Source organism: Ostrea edulis, chromosome 8 (assembly GCF_947568905.1).
Source record: "Ostrea edulis chromosome 8, xbOstEdul1.1, whole genome shotgun sequence".
NCBI lineage: Eukaryota > Metazoa > Mollusca > Bivalvia > Ostreida > Ostreidae > Ostrea > Ostrea edulis.
The window spans coordinates 39,852,255-39,869,636 of NC_079171.1; the positions used below are offsets into that span (position 1 = coordinate 39,852,255).

At 34.8% G+C, this 17,382-nt stretch overlaps 1 protein-coding gene across 2 annotated transcripts in view; it reads left to right on the forward strand.

Annotated features, from left to right (window-relative positions):
* The window catches only part of LOC130049063 (protein draper-like), a 63,557-nt gene that overhangs the window by 21,186 nt on the left and 24,989 nt on the right, over positions 1 to 17,382 (forward strand). For both annotated transcript variants that reach the window (XM_056146139.1, XM_056146140.1), the window contains exon 2: positions 2,547 to 2,774. In XM_056146139.1, the coding sequence (XP_056002114.1) occupies positions 2,547 to 2,774 (228 nt within the window). The remainder of the gene's footprint in view (positions 1 to 2,546; positions 2,775 to 17,382) is intronic.

A 17,382-nucleotide genomic window follows, 5' to 3' on the forward strand; every position in this document is an offset into this window, starting at 1 on the left:
GACACGCGATCATACAACCCACGATAATGATAGACACGTGATCGTACAGCCCACGATAATGATAGACACGTGATCGTACAACCCACGATAATGATAGACACGCGACCGTACAACCCACGATAATGATAGACACGCGATCATACAACCCACGATAATGATAGACACGCGATCGTACAACCCACGATAATGATAGACACGTGATCGTACAACCCACGATAATGATAGACACGCGATCGTACAACCCACGATAATGATTGGCACGCGATCGTACAACCCACGATAATGATAGACACGCGATCGTACAACCCACGATAATGATAGACACGTGATCATACAACCCACGATAATGATTGACACGCGATCATACAACCCACGATAATGATAGAACCATCATACAGTTCGGCCCAATTTTTTTAGACACTTCGGCCGAAAGACATTTCGGCCCTATTTTTTTTTTTTTTTTTTTTTTTGTATTTGAGTATCAGTTTTGCGGAAACTGGGGGTTTTATCCAGTGGTTCTTGGACACGTTTTACATTTAAAAGAATTTTTTCAATGTGTAACAACTTTTCCGCATCGCAACCAAACTGATTTGGTTATATACAGGGTTTCCGCCTCCGCAAAACGCCCTACATTTATGAATGTGAGTCTGGGGGTGCAAACGCGAAGATCCAACATTGTCTTTAGTGAATTGTGAAGATAATGAACAGTGACCAATCTCATAGTGAAGATAACGGACAATCATCAATGTCATAACGCAAATAAGGAATACAAAATAAAAAGTTGGACAAACAAGGACACACGTGCCTATGAGGAGTGAACATTTCCTGTTTTCTCGGGGTTTACATCTTAAATAAAGCACTGATTATTAAACATGTTTACAGACAAATGACAATTATATCTTAAATAAAGCACTAATTATCAGATAAGCATATTGACACATAATACATATATCTTAATCAAAGCACTAATTATTTGACATACATATACACACATGATGGTAGCACTAATTTTTAGACATGCATATAAATAAAGCACTGATTATTAGACATACATACCGATTGTTAGGCCATTCTTGGAACACTGATTTTGACTGCGGATAACTCCGTTTACCTGATCAGGATATAGGGCTCACGGCGGGTGTGACCGGTCAACAGGGGATGCTTACTCCTCTTAGGCACCTGATCCCACCTCTGGTGTGTCAAGGGGTCCTTGTTTGCCCAACTATCTATTTTGTATTTCTTGTAGGAGTTATGAGATTGATCACTGTTCGTTATCTTCACCTTTCATACATATAGACGCATAATTAATCACTGATTATCAGACATGCCTGTAGACACATGATAAGTATCTCTTCAATGAAATACTAATTATTAGACATATAAAACTTATACGCTACCAATTTTGATGCACCAGATGCGCATTTCGACAAATAATGTCTCTTAGTGATGCTCAACCGAAATTTTTGAAATCCGAAAAAACAATAAACTTGTACGAGCTATTTTAGAGGAAAACAGAGTGCCAACAAAACTAGGGTCAAATTCGTCTAAGGATAAGAGCTATGCATGAGGGAGATAATCCTTAATTTTGAAATGTGTTTCTAAATTTTATTCCACCAATTAAATATAGGTCCGTATTTTCAAGCTATTAACGAAGTACTTAGCTTCTGGGCTGTAGAGACCCTCGAGGACTAACAGTCCACAAGCAGAGGCTTGGTTATATAGGGTTATATAGACATATAATAATTTTACCTTAATTAAAGCATCAATTATCAGACATGCATATGGACATATGATATTGATATCTTAATTAAAGTACCAGTTTTTAGACATCCATATATAGATTTAAATTAGAATATGAATGAAATATGCTAATTTGCTGGTTTATTGCAATGCCATCAAGAGGTTGCGTGTATGACAATTAATTGTTATCACATATTCTTAGTTTTCATTGTAAGAATCATTAATAAATCATTATTTCTGTGTTGATTTCTTTCACGGCCTCCTGTTAATTCTATGGAAGTTTGCAATTGCCCTTTGCTCAAACAATATAAATTAGAAAATTTAGTGTAAATGATCTTGGTTGTTCGTTTTCTCCGTTAAAAACAAAACAAATACAACGTGATTTTCTCTTCTTTTATTAATCTATGAACCTGGGGGTCATCATGAGTTCGAAATAAGATTTTAACATTCAAATAATAGTTCGAACACTGTCGCTACCCAGGTAAGAATACGACGTTATTGTCTCAGCTTTTATTTACTCTCTCTCTCTCTCTCTCTCTCTCTCTCTCTCTCTCTCTCTCTCTTAAGAAATCAATACTTAGACAAAATCGGCATCGCATGCGTACCTGTATCACGAGTTGGTTATTATTCAAAGATGACGTTTACACACATGCGTACATATGTAACAATACAGTTTTAACATGTTAACACCCACACAGTATGCCCAACTATACTATTAAACATATAAAGCAAATCCCAAATACCTTGACTACTGTTTGCAGTTGGTATAGTATTTCTGAAATTATCTTAACTATTTATTTTTTCAGAAAACATTGCTTCGGGAAAACCTGCACAGCAGCTGTATCCCTATTCTGACTCAAGGTGGGGAGCTGATAAAGCGGTGGACGGACAGAAATTAGACTTTTCTGCTGCAGGGGGACAATGCACGATATCCACCAATGGAGCACAAACAGCGAAGTGGTGGGTGGATCTAGGAGGTGTCCTCAGTATACGTCACATAACTATATACTACAGGACGGACAATTTAGCCTGGGGTAATTTTTATGATTTATTTGATAAAAGGCGGATTGAGATGTGTGTCTCCTATATCTACAGTACGCGTAGTGTGTTGCCGTCTACAGTATTTACAATTACCTTATAGCAATTACTCTGAATGACGGATATCTATTAATGCTTCTGATTAAAAATCAAGCTGTCTGAAGATCATATTTACTCATTATGTTCCATGTAAATTTATTAGTCTGTCTTCAAAATATAGGTTACTAAAACAATATAGAAAGCCAGTATATCATGTTCAATCACATGGAGTGCTTATTGTCTGATTTTAGAACTGTATTTATTAACATAGTATATTGGTATTGATCATATTGGTTGGTAAACAGTTACAGCGTTCCTACTTTATAATTAGTTTACTCCCCATAGCGTATATACATCTACGATACATCACATGTATGATGTGCATAAAAAATCGCTTTTACCATAATGCTGCTTCCTAATTAAGGAAATAATGAGTTTGCTGAAAGACAATTCATATTTTTCTCTCTCGATAACCTTTAACATATTTCATAATTATTGTATGCAACTGTTGTTGATTTAGTGGTCGTGTAGTTTTATATTTGAAATTGTGTCAGGTTCGCCGATTTATTAGTAACAGAATATAATGCAATATACCCCTAAAACATAATACCGCATTAATAAGATACCCTGATATATATATATATATATATATATATATATATATATATCAGGGTATCTTATATATATATATATATATATATATATATATATATATATATATATATATATATATAGTTAGCCAGGTACAAATACCACCGACTAACTTTCCGCAGAAGCGGGTTCTATATACACGATCGCATCTCTGATCTGTTTTCAAAATTATTTATTTGAAACGTCTCAAAAATATGCACCGTTGGCACAAATCTTTCATTTAAAATTGAAAGCAATTTAATTATTTGATTCGAAACTTTCAATTCAGGCATTGCACATTCAGATTTTCCTGACAGTTCTTGTATGTTGTTACATTTTGATTTTAGATTATTTATGCAATCAAACCATTGACCTCTTGACCTGATCTAGAATTGGCTATTTCCTGTTTGTGTTCATATACGTTTTTTCATTTTTACAGCTCACCACCTATTATACATAATTTATACATATAGTTAACCTTAGGTCAAAATCATTTAATTGGATATTAACCGTGCTGGCCATTTGTTGAGAAGCTGACCAACGCATAATATATTTATAACAGTGACCCGTCATTGACCTCTCTTCGAACTAACACACATATAACGTATAGATTTACAGCTCAAAAATATCTCTCCTGTATGTCATGAACACACATGTGGAACAACATTGAAAATTATATTCATTACATTAGTATTTGAAATTGTTACACTAGGGAAATTATTTTCCCTCGTCAACCACTTTTGAGGAGAGGTACTCGGACATTAACCTTATTCATACATAAAGATTCTAAGACAATTGCCAATATCGAGTATAATTGTGAGTATCATGGATTGTGAAATGATTACAGCACGCTGGTATGGCTTTAAACACTTTCCTAATTTATATACTTACACATGAAAAATATCATGAAAGAATGAATAGAACGAGCAGTGACCAATCTAATAAGAAGAAAAATAAGTACTTCCCGCCACAGACAAATTTATCTACATAATATTCCGCAAAGAGAATCTCATTAGATCAGTTAATATGCGTAACCCCCCCCCCCTCCACACGTACACACCGCAATTCAACACCATACCCATCGGCCGATTCCACACGGCAATCACGCCTCCATTCAAATATCAATGTTTATTTTAGCTGCAGGTTCGAATACACATTTAATAATCGTTGTTTTTATTGATTGATTGTATCTTGTTTAACGTCACCTAGAAAATTCTTCTCTCATATGGAGACGTCACCAAAACCTGTGTTCGACGCTTACAGCCATTGAACAGTGAAGGTTCTTTAGCATGCCACACCTACTGTGATACGGGACATCCGTTTTTAAAGGGACTGATTCACAATTTGCCCCAACATTTTCTTTTTCACTTTTAATGATCAAAATCTACTGCCTAATGTGTTTAAAAGATTTCACATAAAAATTAAGGTTATACATTATCACATAAGCTTATTGTAGAGAGTTTATCATTTGTTTTGTAAACAAAGATTGCGGTATGTTATTGTTTACGAAATTTTCAAAAGAAATGTATATCGATCTAAGTTTATTATATCTTTCACATTTCAAACATTTTTGGGGTAAATTGTGTCATCTAAAAGTTAAAATTTGTGACTACGCAAAATTAAGATGCTTTATTTTACAAAATCAATATTTCATTTGCTTGTTTGTATACATAAAATGACTCGAGTCTTTGTTTACATAACACAGATTCAAGGCTAAAATATTGCTTTTATTCTTGCATTCAGAAGGTCAAACTTTTGGCTGTCAACATTAAATGAGTTATATTTTTAATGTTTAACATCAAAAATGAAAAATGTTTTTATCAAATATCGTGAACCAGTCCCTTTAAGGTCATCTCCGAGGACCCGTGATATTCACACCTGATGACGAGCGTTTGACGATGAAACTACCTCTACCTGTTTTGAACGATTTAGGTCTGTCGCGGCCGGGATTCGAACCCTGACCTTCCGCATGCGGGATGAACGTTCTACATCTAGACCTGAGGCATCATATCAACATAAATGTTGGTTTTCAGAAATCATTAAAACATTTTGTAGATATCCATTTTGGAGACCTCAAGACGTCAGTACAAATGTCAGATACGGCAATCCTGACATCTATATTTATCAAAGACAAACTATGGTATACACATGGGTAAGCAAACTGGTACACACAAAACAAAATAGACTTGTAGCTTATTAGATTTATTGGCAGTAATGATCACGGCTGCTCATAACTAGTGAAAGGAAAAAAAAACATAACCCGAAGTGAACCCTGGGACCAGATGTACACCCGGGGAAAAATAAGATGTTTATTTATATTTGAAATATCAATTAAATGAATGAAAAATCAAGCTGTCTGAAGATCATATTTATTCATTATGTTTCATGTAAAGAACAAGACCAAGGAATAGCCAAAAATGGCCCTTAGTCAGAACTTGATATTATTCTCGGGGACAGAAGCTAAGAATATCTATTTTTCAAATATGTTATCCTTTTTCCGATATAATTTCAAGTTTTTTTTTTAGTTATTGACGTTCAAAGTACCCATTGTTTTGGCCAGATTTTTATTGACGTCACAATTTTTGCAACGTAACGTCACAATATTACAACGTTTCATGCACTTTTACGTGAAAGTTTTCTAGGTATCAAAGTGAATTTGCGGATTTATTGGGTGTGTGTGTGTTTTATTATTTGGGGGGTGTTATTATTATCCCACATGTCATGTAAACACGCCGTAAACAATGACAGCCAGACTTCGGACAGCAGTGTTGTTATTTAAGCCACTTGTTGCTACATGTATAACTTTGGACAGTGAGTAAACATTTTAATCCTACGTTTCACACTTGTATTTTTTGCTCACCCATTTCAATTGTTGCATAACATTTTGTGTTTTGCCATATTTACATTTATGGTGTGTGGGGGGGGGGGGGGGGGTGGGGGTGGGGGCTAATAGGGAAACTTTTACAAAAGTAGCCGTACATGTACAGCATAACAAAAGAACATTTAGTTTAGTCATATGGAGATAATTTATTTCACATTAGGCTAACGTGATCTCATAATCAGGTAAGATATGTTCCATTTATTTAATTTTATTTATTTAGTTTCCTATCCGGATCATTTATTACAATGATATAAACCTGTGTGTATTTCAAAATCCCTTATCATCATTATACATGTAGCTCCATAACATTTATGAAATTAATTCATTTATTTAAAAAAAATCTTATTTTGATACTGCTACGTAATAGAATCAAACTCCCTCCTCCCATATATTTGGTAAAGTGTCACTGTGCAATCGAAATTAAGCGGGGTTACCAGTAGAACCTAATTTTCACATAGATAGAAATAAGACTTTTATCAACCAAGAGGATAACTTCACGGTGAATTAACACATCTGTAGTTTGGCATCCACCATGAAAATTTGCTTATTTTAACACTTTCACATTTATTTCTGGCATTAGGTTTAGTTCTTTTCTTACATAAAATGCATGAGGGAAACCCTTTTCCATTATCAGACACTTTCTCCATATTATAAATACTCAAACTAAAGTGTGGTTTAATAATGTGTTCGATTCTTCCTTTTATAATGCTTAGTAATATATTGCTTAATCATATTGGCTAAAAAAAAAATTAAGAATACATACATCAACTTTTACTTTAGGAACGAGTGCCACTTATATGTTCACTTCTATTTTAATCGGTATTAATAATATCCTCCTTTTTTCTCCATTTGTCATTTGTCATTTTTTAATTTTGTTATAAGAGTTTTGATTTTGCATATTTGCTGATGAGACTGAATTTTAAATAACAAATATAATTGAAACAATTAAATACACACTATTTTCGGTAACATTCTTTTTACTCTTGTTTTTCATTTGCGAATTATTTATTATTATTATCCCTTTTTTTATTAACTGCCTTGTATTTTGCTAATTAGATCTAGTAATGTAACTCTGTCAATGAATTTCATTTACAAGCAAAACAAGGTCCATATTACTAGATATATTTTTCGTATTCATATTTGTACATGTATGAATTTCTATATATTGATTTCTTTTGGATGAAATATGCAATGGACCGGAATACCTGTGTGTCGAAATATAGCGGTACCCGATGACGTATATCCAAATCGGTTGGAACGTAAACAACCGAACGAATGTTGTAGCTTAGAGACTTGTAGCTTACAGTTTATCCTTTGTAATGTTATGTGGACACCTAATTTTTGTATGCTACCCATAGTTTGTATGATAACTTTAGAAATCTATTTATTATTAGATTTATATCTTCACATCTACGTAACCTATCGAGTTAGCCATCCAACTCCAAGTCTTTTTTTGTACTGGGATAACGATTGCATCATGTTCACCAGTGCCAAGAAAACTGAATGTAAGGAGATGGATCATGTGAAGCCAGATATTCATTACATTCAACGATCTTCAGATAATTAAAATATATATACAGTGTGATAGCGTATAAAGAAAATGTGTGGAAGTAAAGGCGCAGACGATGGGTGGATTTCATCTGGAGTGGATTGGAGGAATTAACTTCGTAATTGTTTGTTCAAATAGCTAAAACTATTTAACTAGGGCAAGGTTTTTGTAACTATTCCTAACACGGTTGCATATATATCTAGGTTCATAAATTGAGCACATAATCTATTTGAAATTTTGGGGCAAAATCGATCAATGTACATAGTCCGATTCCGACGATGGCGCGGATCCGATTTTATTTTAATAATATTGTTTGAAATAATCATATTTCATTAACTTTGAATAATCAATGCTTTCGTAAAAAGACAATGGAGCAATCCCCAACTATGATATTTAAATATTACAATTTGTAATAAACCTATAGAATGGAAAAATATTCAGATTTCGTGCATGGAATGTGAAATTCCAGTTATTTGCAGAACAAAAAAGTAAAAATTCACATATCCCCCAGGCCTCGATCCAAAAAAAACTCTCAACTTCTATGCAATATTTAATATACTAATTTACAATTCATTAATATTTATTGGATCGAGGCCTGGCGGTTATACAAAATTTTGGTGCATATTGTTGGAAATTATCAACTTTTACAAAAATACCACAACTGTTATGGGTTCCGCATGTTGTAATTTCAATATGCGTGCATTTTCGCGGAAAAACACTGGATTTATAAAGAAAAAGGTCTAAGCTCTTTTATACCATGATGGAATTTTGGAATGAAGATACTTTATTTTACTCAAAATTACAGGGCCATATTTGGGTTTTCGTGGCTCTTGTTCTTTGTTAGTCTGTCTTCAAAATAAAGGTTACTAAAACAATATAGAAAGCCAGTATGTTATGTACAATCACATGGAGTCCTTATTGTCTGATTTTAGAACTGTATTTATAAACATAGTATACTGGTAGTGATCATATTAGTTGGTAAACAGTTACAGCGTTCCTACTATATACTTAGTTTACTCCAGATGGTGTATATACATCTACGCTACATCACATGCATGATGTGCATAAAAAATTGCTGTTACCATAATATGCTGCTTCCTAATTAAGGAAATAATGAGTTTGCTGAAAGACAATTCATATTTTTCTCTCTCGATAACTTTAGACATCTTTCATAAATATTGTATGTAACTGTTGTTGATTTAGTGGTTGTGTAGTTTTATATTTGAAATTGTGTCAGGTTGGCCGATTTATTAGTAACAGAATATAATGCAATACACCCCTAAAGCATAATATCACATTAATAAGATACCCTGATATATATATATATATATATATATATATATATATATATGTGTGTGTGTGTGTGTGTGTGTGTGTATATATATATATATATATATATATATATAGAGAGAGAGAGAGAGAGAGAGAGAGAGAGAGAGAGAGAGAGAATGAACGATATCCATCAATGTAGCACAAACAGCGAAGTGGTGGGTGGATCTAAGAGGTGTCCTCAGTATACGTTACATAACTTTATACTACAGGACGGACAATCTGGCCTGGGGTAATTTTTATGAATTATTTGATACAATGCGGAGATAGATATTTGTTTCCTCTAGCTACAGTACGCACAGTGTGTTACCGTCTACAGTATTTACAATGATCATATATCAATTAATCTGCATGACGGATATCTATTAATACTTTTGTCTGAAGACCATATTTACTCTTTATGTTTCGCGTTGTTAGTCGATCTTCAAAATATAGGTTGCTAAAACAATATAGAAAGCCAGTATGTCATGCACAAACACATGTAGTAATTATTGTCTGATTTTAGAACTGTATTTAATAACATAGTATACTGGTAGTGATCATTTTGGTTGGTAAACAGTTACAACGTTCCTACTTTATAATTAGTTTACTCCAGATGGTGTATATACATCTACGATACATCACATGCATCATGTGCATAAAAAATCGCTGTTACCATGAGTTGCGTCCTGCATGTATACAAGCGTTTGTTTTATAGTTGCTGGTTTTTCTCAATATAAAAAAAGAGGAAAAAAAACACTTATCATGGTTATACATACCTTTTGAGGAAAATTCTGTCAATTTCTTTACATGTATTTCCATTATAAGGGTCAGATCAGTACTTAGTGAAGTGGATTATCTCTTTAGATATTCAGTATTTCGTTACTTCGTGTCCACATATTTCTAAGAGAGCGGCAGACAATATAATCAAATGTAAGAACAGGTACTTACATTCACTAGTGTTCTACTATCCTACAGAAAATCGAACCGTTTTTCAAATTATCATGAAGGAAAAATGATTAACTACATTAACTAAAGTGCAAGTTTATGAAATATTTTTTTCATAAGCGAAATATTGCGATATAGTTCGAGATTTCAAAGTTTTTAGGAGAGGAGATCCTATTGTTGTTTTTTCAAACACATGTATCAGCCTGATTTATCATTCATTCTACTCTTCTGAACACGTGTCGTTTTTTACATTTAAAATGTAGGCCCCTCTTGCATTTCATGCACATGGTTCGACTTCGCTTTCGTATTCCAAGGAAACGGTTTGAGCAAACAACACAATATTTTTCTAAATGACCTGTAACAAACATTCAAATGCATTATCATAAAGATTCTGACTGATAGCAAATACTTTGAAATGAAATTGAATTTCTATTCAAAGCCAGAAACGGGCAAATCCAGATTTTTTTTTAAGTTATGGAGTTACTAACATTTGTAACACATAAGTTCTTTTCACCTTTTATTCACAGTTGTAGTGTAATGTAATCAATCAATGAATCAATGACAGTGCTCCTATAAATATAAATAAATAAAAACACATTATAATCTGTGCTAGTGACTTAACCAATGTATAAGATTTGCTTGACCTCAATCAATACAATAATATTTCCTATGCAAGGATTCATATGTAGTGCATGTATTATAAACATGCATAATTAGCAACATGAACAAATAGCAATTACAAATTAGAAAAAGGTTGCGAATACGCAAATTCACAAACCTAAACAAGACACGCAATATCCGGCCCAAAAATGGCCACCACGACAGGTCAAGGTCAACGTAATACACTGATCACCTACATGTAGACCTATTAATAACATAAACACTGTAAATATACTGAAACACACATAGAACTCGGACACCGTTGTGTCCCCGACGTACATGTATGTAACTCAATTATAGTCTCCCATTAAGTATAAATAGAAAACATTAAGCTATAACCTAGTTCTCAATTCTATATGTTTGATTAAAGAAAATGCTAAATATCGAATTCTTCTTCCTAACAGCATTGTTTTGTAAAGAATCTCCTATAATACCTTATACACGATATAGTGAATCTATGCACTCAAAATATTCAATGACAAATTATTGTGTACTTGAAAATGACAAATATATCACGAAAAACTTGCACAACATCAGACACGCCTTCGTTGTTCTGTATCTCGTGCAAACATATGGCCAATAGTAGGTTCTATTATTACACACACTGACCAATCACTGACCGTCTTCATAAGTGTGAAAAATATTACACGAAATTATTTTAACTCAGCAAGAGATACCTTTACCCAAAATTGATATAATATAATACTCTTAAATGTCGATTATAATTAATTTTACAATAAAAATCAGACACACATAATACCAAAAATATCTACGTAGTTGCAAAGTCTCAATGGCGCAGAGGTTAACGCCTATCATCCATCACACGCGACCGCATCTCGGCACCGGGTTCGAATCCCATTTGACACAACTCATTTACTCATTTTTTTTATAAAAAAATGTTCTCCCCTTACACTATGATTAACAAAACCTCAAGAAAACATCAAGTTAGACTGTAATCAACAATGGACAGGTGTACATTTTTATCTATCGATTTCCCCGTCTATAGGTATATTATTTCATGCAAAAAGATGTAGAATTTGTGGAATTCAAATTACCTGGAAAATTTACAAGATTCATTCTTAGTATTTGACAGTCGAGATTTACTTCCATATTTCTACCAGGTAAGCCTGCAAAGTGTCTGGATGCAAGACCCCCAATAACTGCCTGTCAAATTGCAACATGTTTTTCATTTTTTCTGAAGTATTTTGGGCATACAACACATGAATTTAGAAGCATCCTTTGTATAAAATGGAACGCCATTTTTCCCCACACCTTTACGCTTTTCCGGTTATTGCTGTAGTACGACATAAGCATGTCAGCTCCATCTACACAACCCACATTTTTGTTATATTTCTTCACAATTTCTGGGACACCCCTGCATATATCAGCTGAAATGGCTGTATATATCATTCTTACCGGACGTCTGCTTCTCTCCCCTCTGTAGGTGAAGGTAACGAATAGTGATCAATTTTTAACTCCTAAATAAATTGTATTATCATTGCTTATTTTTTTTTATTCATCATATAGTACGGCGGGTGTGACCGGTCAACAGGGGATGCTTACTCCTCCTAGTCACCTGATCCCACCTCTGGTGTGTCCAGGGGTCCGTGATTGCCCAACTATCTGTTTTGTATTGCTTGTAGGAGTTATGAGATTGATCACTGTTCGTTATTTTCATCTTGCATAGTACAAGTTTCATATTGAATCTCTGATACAGTAGAGATACAGAAGAAACAAGTACTCTAAATGACTGTGACACGACCCGAGTGTTTAAATATATCTCATGGAGCCGCATCTATGTCATGTAAGTTGACAGAAAGGGCGGAAATTGACCACAGATTGATTTCCGCATTTATCCACATTTTTTCACAGTGCGGGTAGTTGAACACTAAAACCCTATCCTCGATGTTTATTCACCAAGTGTATATTTAATGAGTAAAACTTGGAGGGGCGGATCTCCAGTTTTTACAGTGGTGGTAGTTGACCATTAACCTCATAATCTCAGTCTGTATTTCCTTTTATACATACACTGTATGTAAATTTTGATTATAGAATATAATTCAATTTTGAAACACGGAATAGTTATCTGCAAACTGCCGATGGTGGACCTGTTCGACAACAAGTTTGTAAAACAGGCTGACGCAGACTGTTTCAATATGGTCAATACATTGATTTAATGGGTATTTGTTTTTTCTTCATGATAAATTTCAAATCAATGAAGCACATGGCGTGACATTTTCGTGTCAAAACGTTAGAAACTAATATGCTTTTGAATATGAAAGGTGAAAATAACGAACAGTAATTAATCTATGAACTCTTATAAGGAATATAAAATAAAGAGTTGGACAAACACGGACCCCTGAACATACTGCCGGTGGAGTCGGGTGCCTAGGAGGAGTAAGTATCCCCTATCGAACAGGCATTACGTATTTCAGACCTTTTATTGATTATCAGACATTTTTGAGATTTTGTTGAAAGTTTTATATATCTATGTGTACATAGGACAAATTTGAAATATATGTATGTATCAGACCAAAACAAATTTTACCAGATTTGTCTGGTGACATTACTTACCACATTACAGTAAGTAAACACTGTCTTACAAAAACAAAACAAAAAAACGTTCATGAAAGCTACATCTAGGTGAAACTACAAAAGCGAAGTGTTTACCAAATTAAATTTCCACTATACCTTTAAAAAAAACATTATATTTTCAAACTCTTTCTTTGGAGCCAATGTTTCCTCTATTTGGATGACATCAACACCATTTTGTTTAGAAATATCAGAAGCAATTGCCATAATGCAAGGTGAAGATAACGAACAGTGATCAATTTCATAACTCCTACAAGCAATACAAAATAGATAGTTGGGCAAACACGGACCCCTGGATACACCAGAGGTGGGATCAGGTGCCTAGGAGGAGTAAGCATCCCCTGTTGACCGGTCACACCCGCCGTGAGCCCCATATCCTGATCAGGTAAACGGAGTTATCCGCAGTCAAATCAGTGTGCCAAGAACGGCTTAACAATCGGTATGAAACACGTCAGACAGCATTTGACCCAATGCGAGGTTGTATTGACGAACTAGATCGTTATAACGACCATAGAATTTGTGAAATGTTGACTTCAATCGAGACTGTTGAAATCCCTGTACCATCAACTTGTTTGTCAGTAGCTTACCTCGATTTAAAAACTTACTATACCCAGAACAAGCTCTTGCATATCGAATCAGTTGAGATATATAAACACCATATGCAGGTGATAATGGAATATTGCTACATAAATGTGGGAAGTTGACGATGGAGAAGCTGAAATCATCCCGTTTGTCATACAGTTGAGTTGTCAGTTTGCCGTTAATGTCTACTTTCAATAAAATATCTAAGTATGAAGCAGAAGTGGACGACTCTGTGGTGTCCTTTATTTCGAGCTCACAGGGATATATCAAATCGACATATGAATGAAAGATATCATTGTTAATAGACAAAACGTCATCGATATATCTAAAAGTCGAATTGAAGGTCACAGCGAGAGATTATAGGGCACCTGGTCCCGCCTCTGGTGTGTCCGGGGGTTCATGTTTGCCAAACTGTCTAATTTGTATTGCTTGTAGGAGTTATGAGATTGATCACTGTTCGTTATCTTCACCTTGCATTAAATTATATATCATAACTTTAAGTATACTCCTTATCATATTTCATAACCTATCTATTAAGAATAATAACTTTCATTCATACATGTATGTCGATTCGATATATCCCTGTGAACTTGAAATAATATACACCACAGAGTCGGTCACTTCTGCTTCATACACTACGCAAAGGTTTCTAGAAGTTGACGTCTCTCAATGTATATGCAGTAAAATTGCAGAAAAGTTACGGAGAGGGAAAGAGGACAATTAGTTATTCAAACCTAAATTGAATGTAAGTTAATGATTATAACTTAAATGTTATATTTCAAGGCATTGCTTTGTTTTTGGCGCTTCGTTGATCTTAACTTGCGCCAATTTATTATGCTGCCTTTGTGACGTCGCAATCATGACGTCTCAACTACAATGTCATACCTATATCATAACAACTTTGTGATATATCAATTATTATGATTAGAATTGGGATGGGCTACGGAAGCGAGAGGTATCACACACTTAGCTAACACATGTCCTTGTATACCATCTCAGAGCTAGCACTATCAGACTCCAACATTGATTGCTATTGGACCTCAAATATCAGGGATATCTACGCATGTTAGAATCGTGATACTCTAGGCCTGTTATGTCATATACACTCCTCAGGACCGATTGAATTCCTTTGTTTTACAGGATCGTCTATACGATCATGGACCCTTTTTATTGAGCATATATATTCTGCTCGTTTATGTCCCCTGAATTATCTGCTGTAAAAGTGGCGAGAACCCCACCTAAATGAAATATAAAACAATGCAAGTTGTGGGTTTGCAGGGTACAAATACCACTGACTAACTATCCACACAAGCGGGTTCTATATACACAATCGCATCGCTGATCTGTTTTCAAAATTCCTTATTTGTAACGTCTCAAAAATATGCACCGTTGGCACAAATCTTTCATTTAAAATTAAAAGCAATTTAATTATTTGATTTGAATCGTTCAATTCAGTCATTGCACATTGAAATTTATCTTAAAGTTCTTGTATATTGTCACATTTTATTTTTAGATTATTGATGCATTCCAACCATTGACCTCTTGACCTGGTCTAGCATTGGCTATTTCCTGTTTGTGTTCATATACGTTTTTCATTTATACAGCTCACCACCCTTTGTACATAATTTATAGATATACATATATACACAAAGAGAATCCCATTAGATAAATCAATATGGGTACCCCCCTTACATACACACACACCGCAATTAAACACCATAACCATCGAGCGATTCCACACAGCAATGTACGTCTCCATTCAAATATCAATGTTTATTTTAGCTGCAGGCACGAATACACATTCACTAATTGTTGGTTGTTTTTATTGATTGATTGTATCTTGTTTAACGTCCCTCTCGAGAATTCTTCTCTCATATGGATACGTCATCAAAACCTGTATTTGGCGCTTACAACCATTGAACAGTGAGGGTTCTTTAGCGTGTCACACATACTGCTCCACGGGACATCCGTTTTTAATTTCATATCCAAGGGCCCGTGCTATTCACACCTGATGACGAGCGTTTAGCGATGCAACTGCAACAACCTTTTTTTAACGATTTAGGTATGTCGCGCCCGATATTCGAACCCTCCCCCCCCCCCCTCTTCCCTATGCGGGGTGAACGTTATACATTTAGACCACCAAGTTTCACTGAGGCATCATATTAACATAAATGTTGGTTTTCCGAAATCATTAGAAGACTTTGTAGATATCCCTTTTTGAGACCTCATGACGTCAGTACAAATGTCAAGGACGGCAACCCCGACATCTATATTTTTTATTAAAAAAAACGAAATTAGATAAAGTACACGTGCCCCCGTTATAATGCCACCACGCTTATTGCATGAAAATCGTAAGGAACAGGTTTCATCCCATGTTAACACCCTCGTTATAATGCCAACCCCGTATAATGCCATATGCCACTGATTTTCAAACAAATGGTCAAATTGTATAGGATTTTCCATCGATAATAATGTCAATTACCTAACACCATTGGCAATCACACAACTGTACTTTGATAGCAGTGCGATGATATATGATATGCTGGACAAGGTATTCAGGTGGACAGGTTAATTACAAATATAATTGCAGAATTGAACTCAAGATATTTTAAAGTTTATACAGAATAGAAACAAAATAACTTGATGGTATTACATTTCTTTCGATTGCCCAGTCGGTAATGGGGAATTCGTTATACTGCCACCCCGCTTTATCGCTAAATTGGTCTTAAACAAAAGTTGGCAATATATCGAGCATGCAACAAATTAGACAGCATTTGACCCAGTGATGGGTTGTACTGGGAAAATATATATTGTTATAAAGACCATAGAATTCGCGATTCGTATAAAGAGAAGGAGGGTCAATTCATAATGAAGATTTCAAGAATCTTTGAAAATCACAAAAGTCCATTTTTTCACTTCAAAAAGGAACATATACGAAATAAAGATCCCTAATTCCAGCACCGGTAACGTGGAATTATCGGCATTTATAGCATTTCGGCAAAGGAACATCGGCGGAGAAAGTTCAGATTTAGAGAATGCAGTCATGCACATCCATTTTCATCGCCATTCTATGCGCGCATGCTTAATTCACCTTTCAACTTCTAAAGGTCCGCCATTACTTCATTTGTATCACAATGTACGACGTCCTAACAACACACATATATTGCTTTGCGACAGTACCCATCTTGCCTAATGAGAGGTACTGCATTATATAGGAGACGACAAGGCTAGGGTGAGATGATCTACGTAAGTTCATACATGAAAGGTGAATATAACGAAGAGTGATCAATGTCATAACTCCTCTAAGCAATACAAAATAGGGAGTTCGGCAAACACAAACCCCTGGATATACCAGAGGTGGGATCAGGTACATAGGAGGAGTAAGCATCTCCTGTCAACCGGTTACACCCGCCGT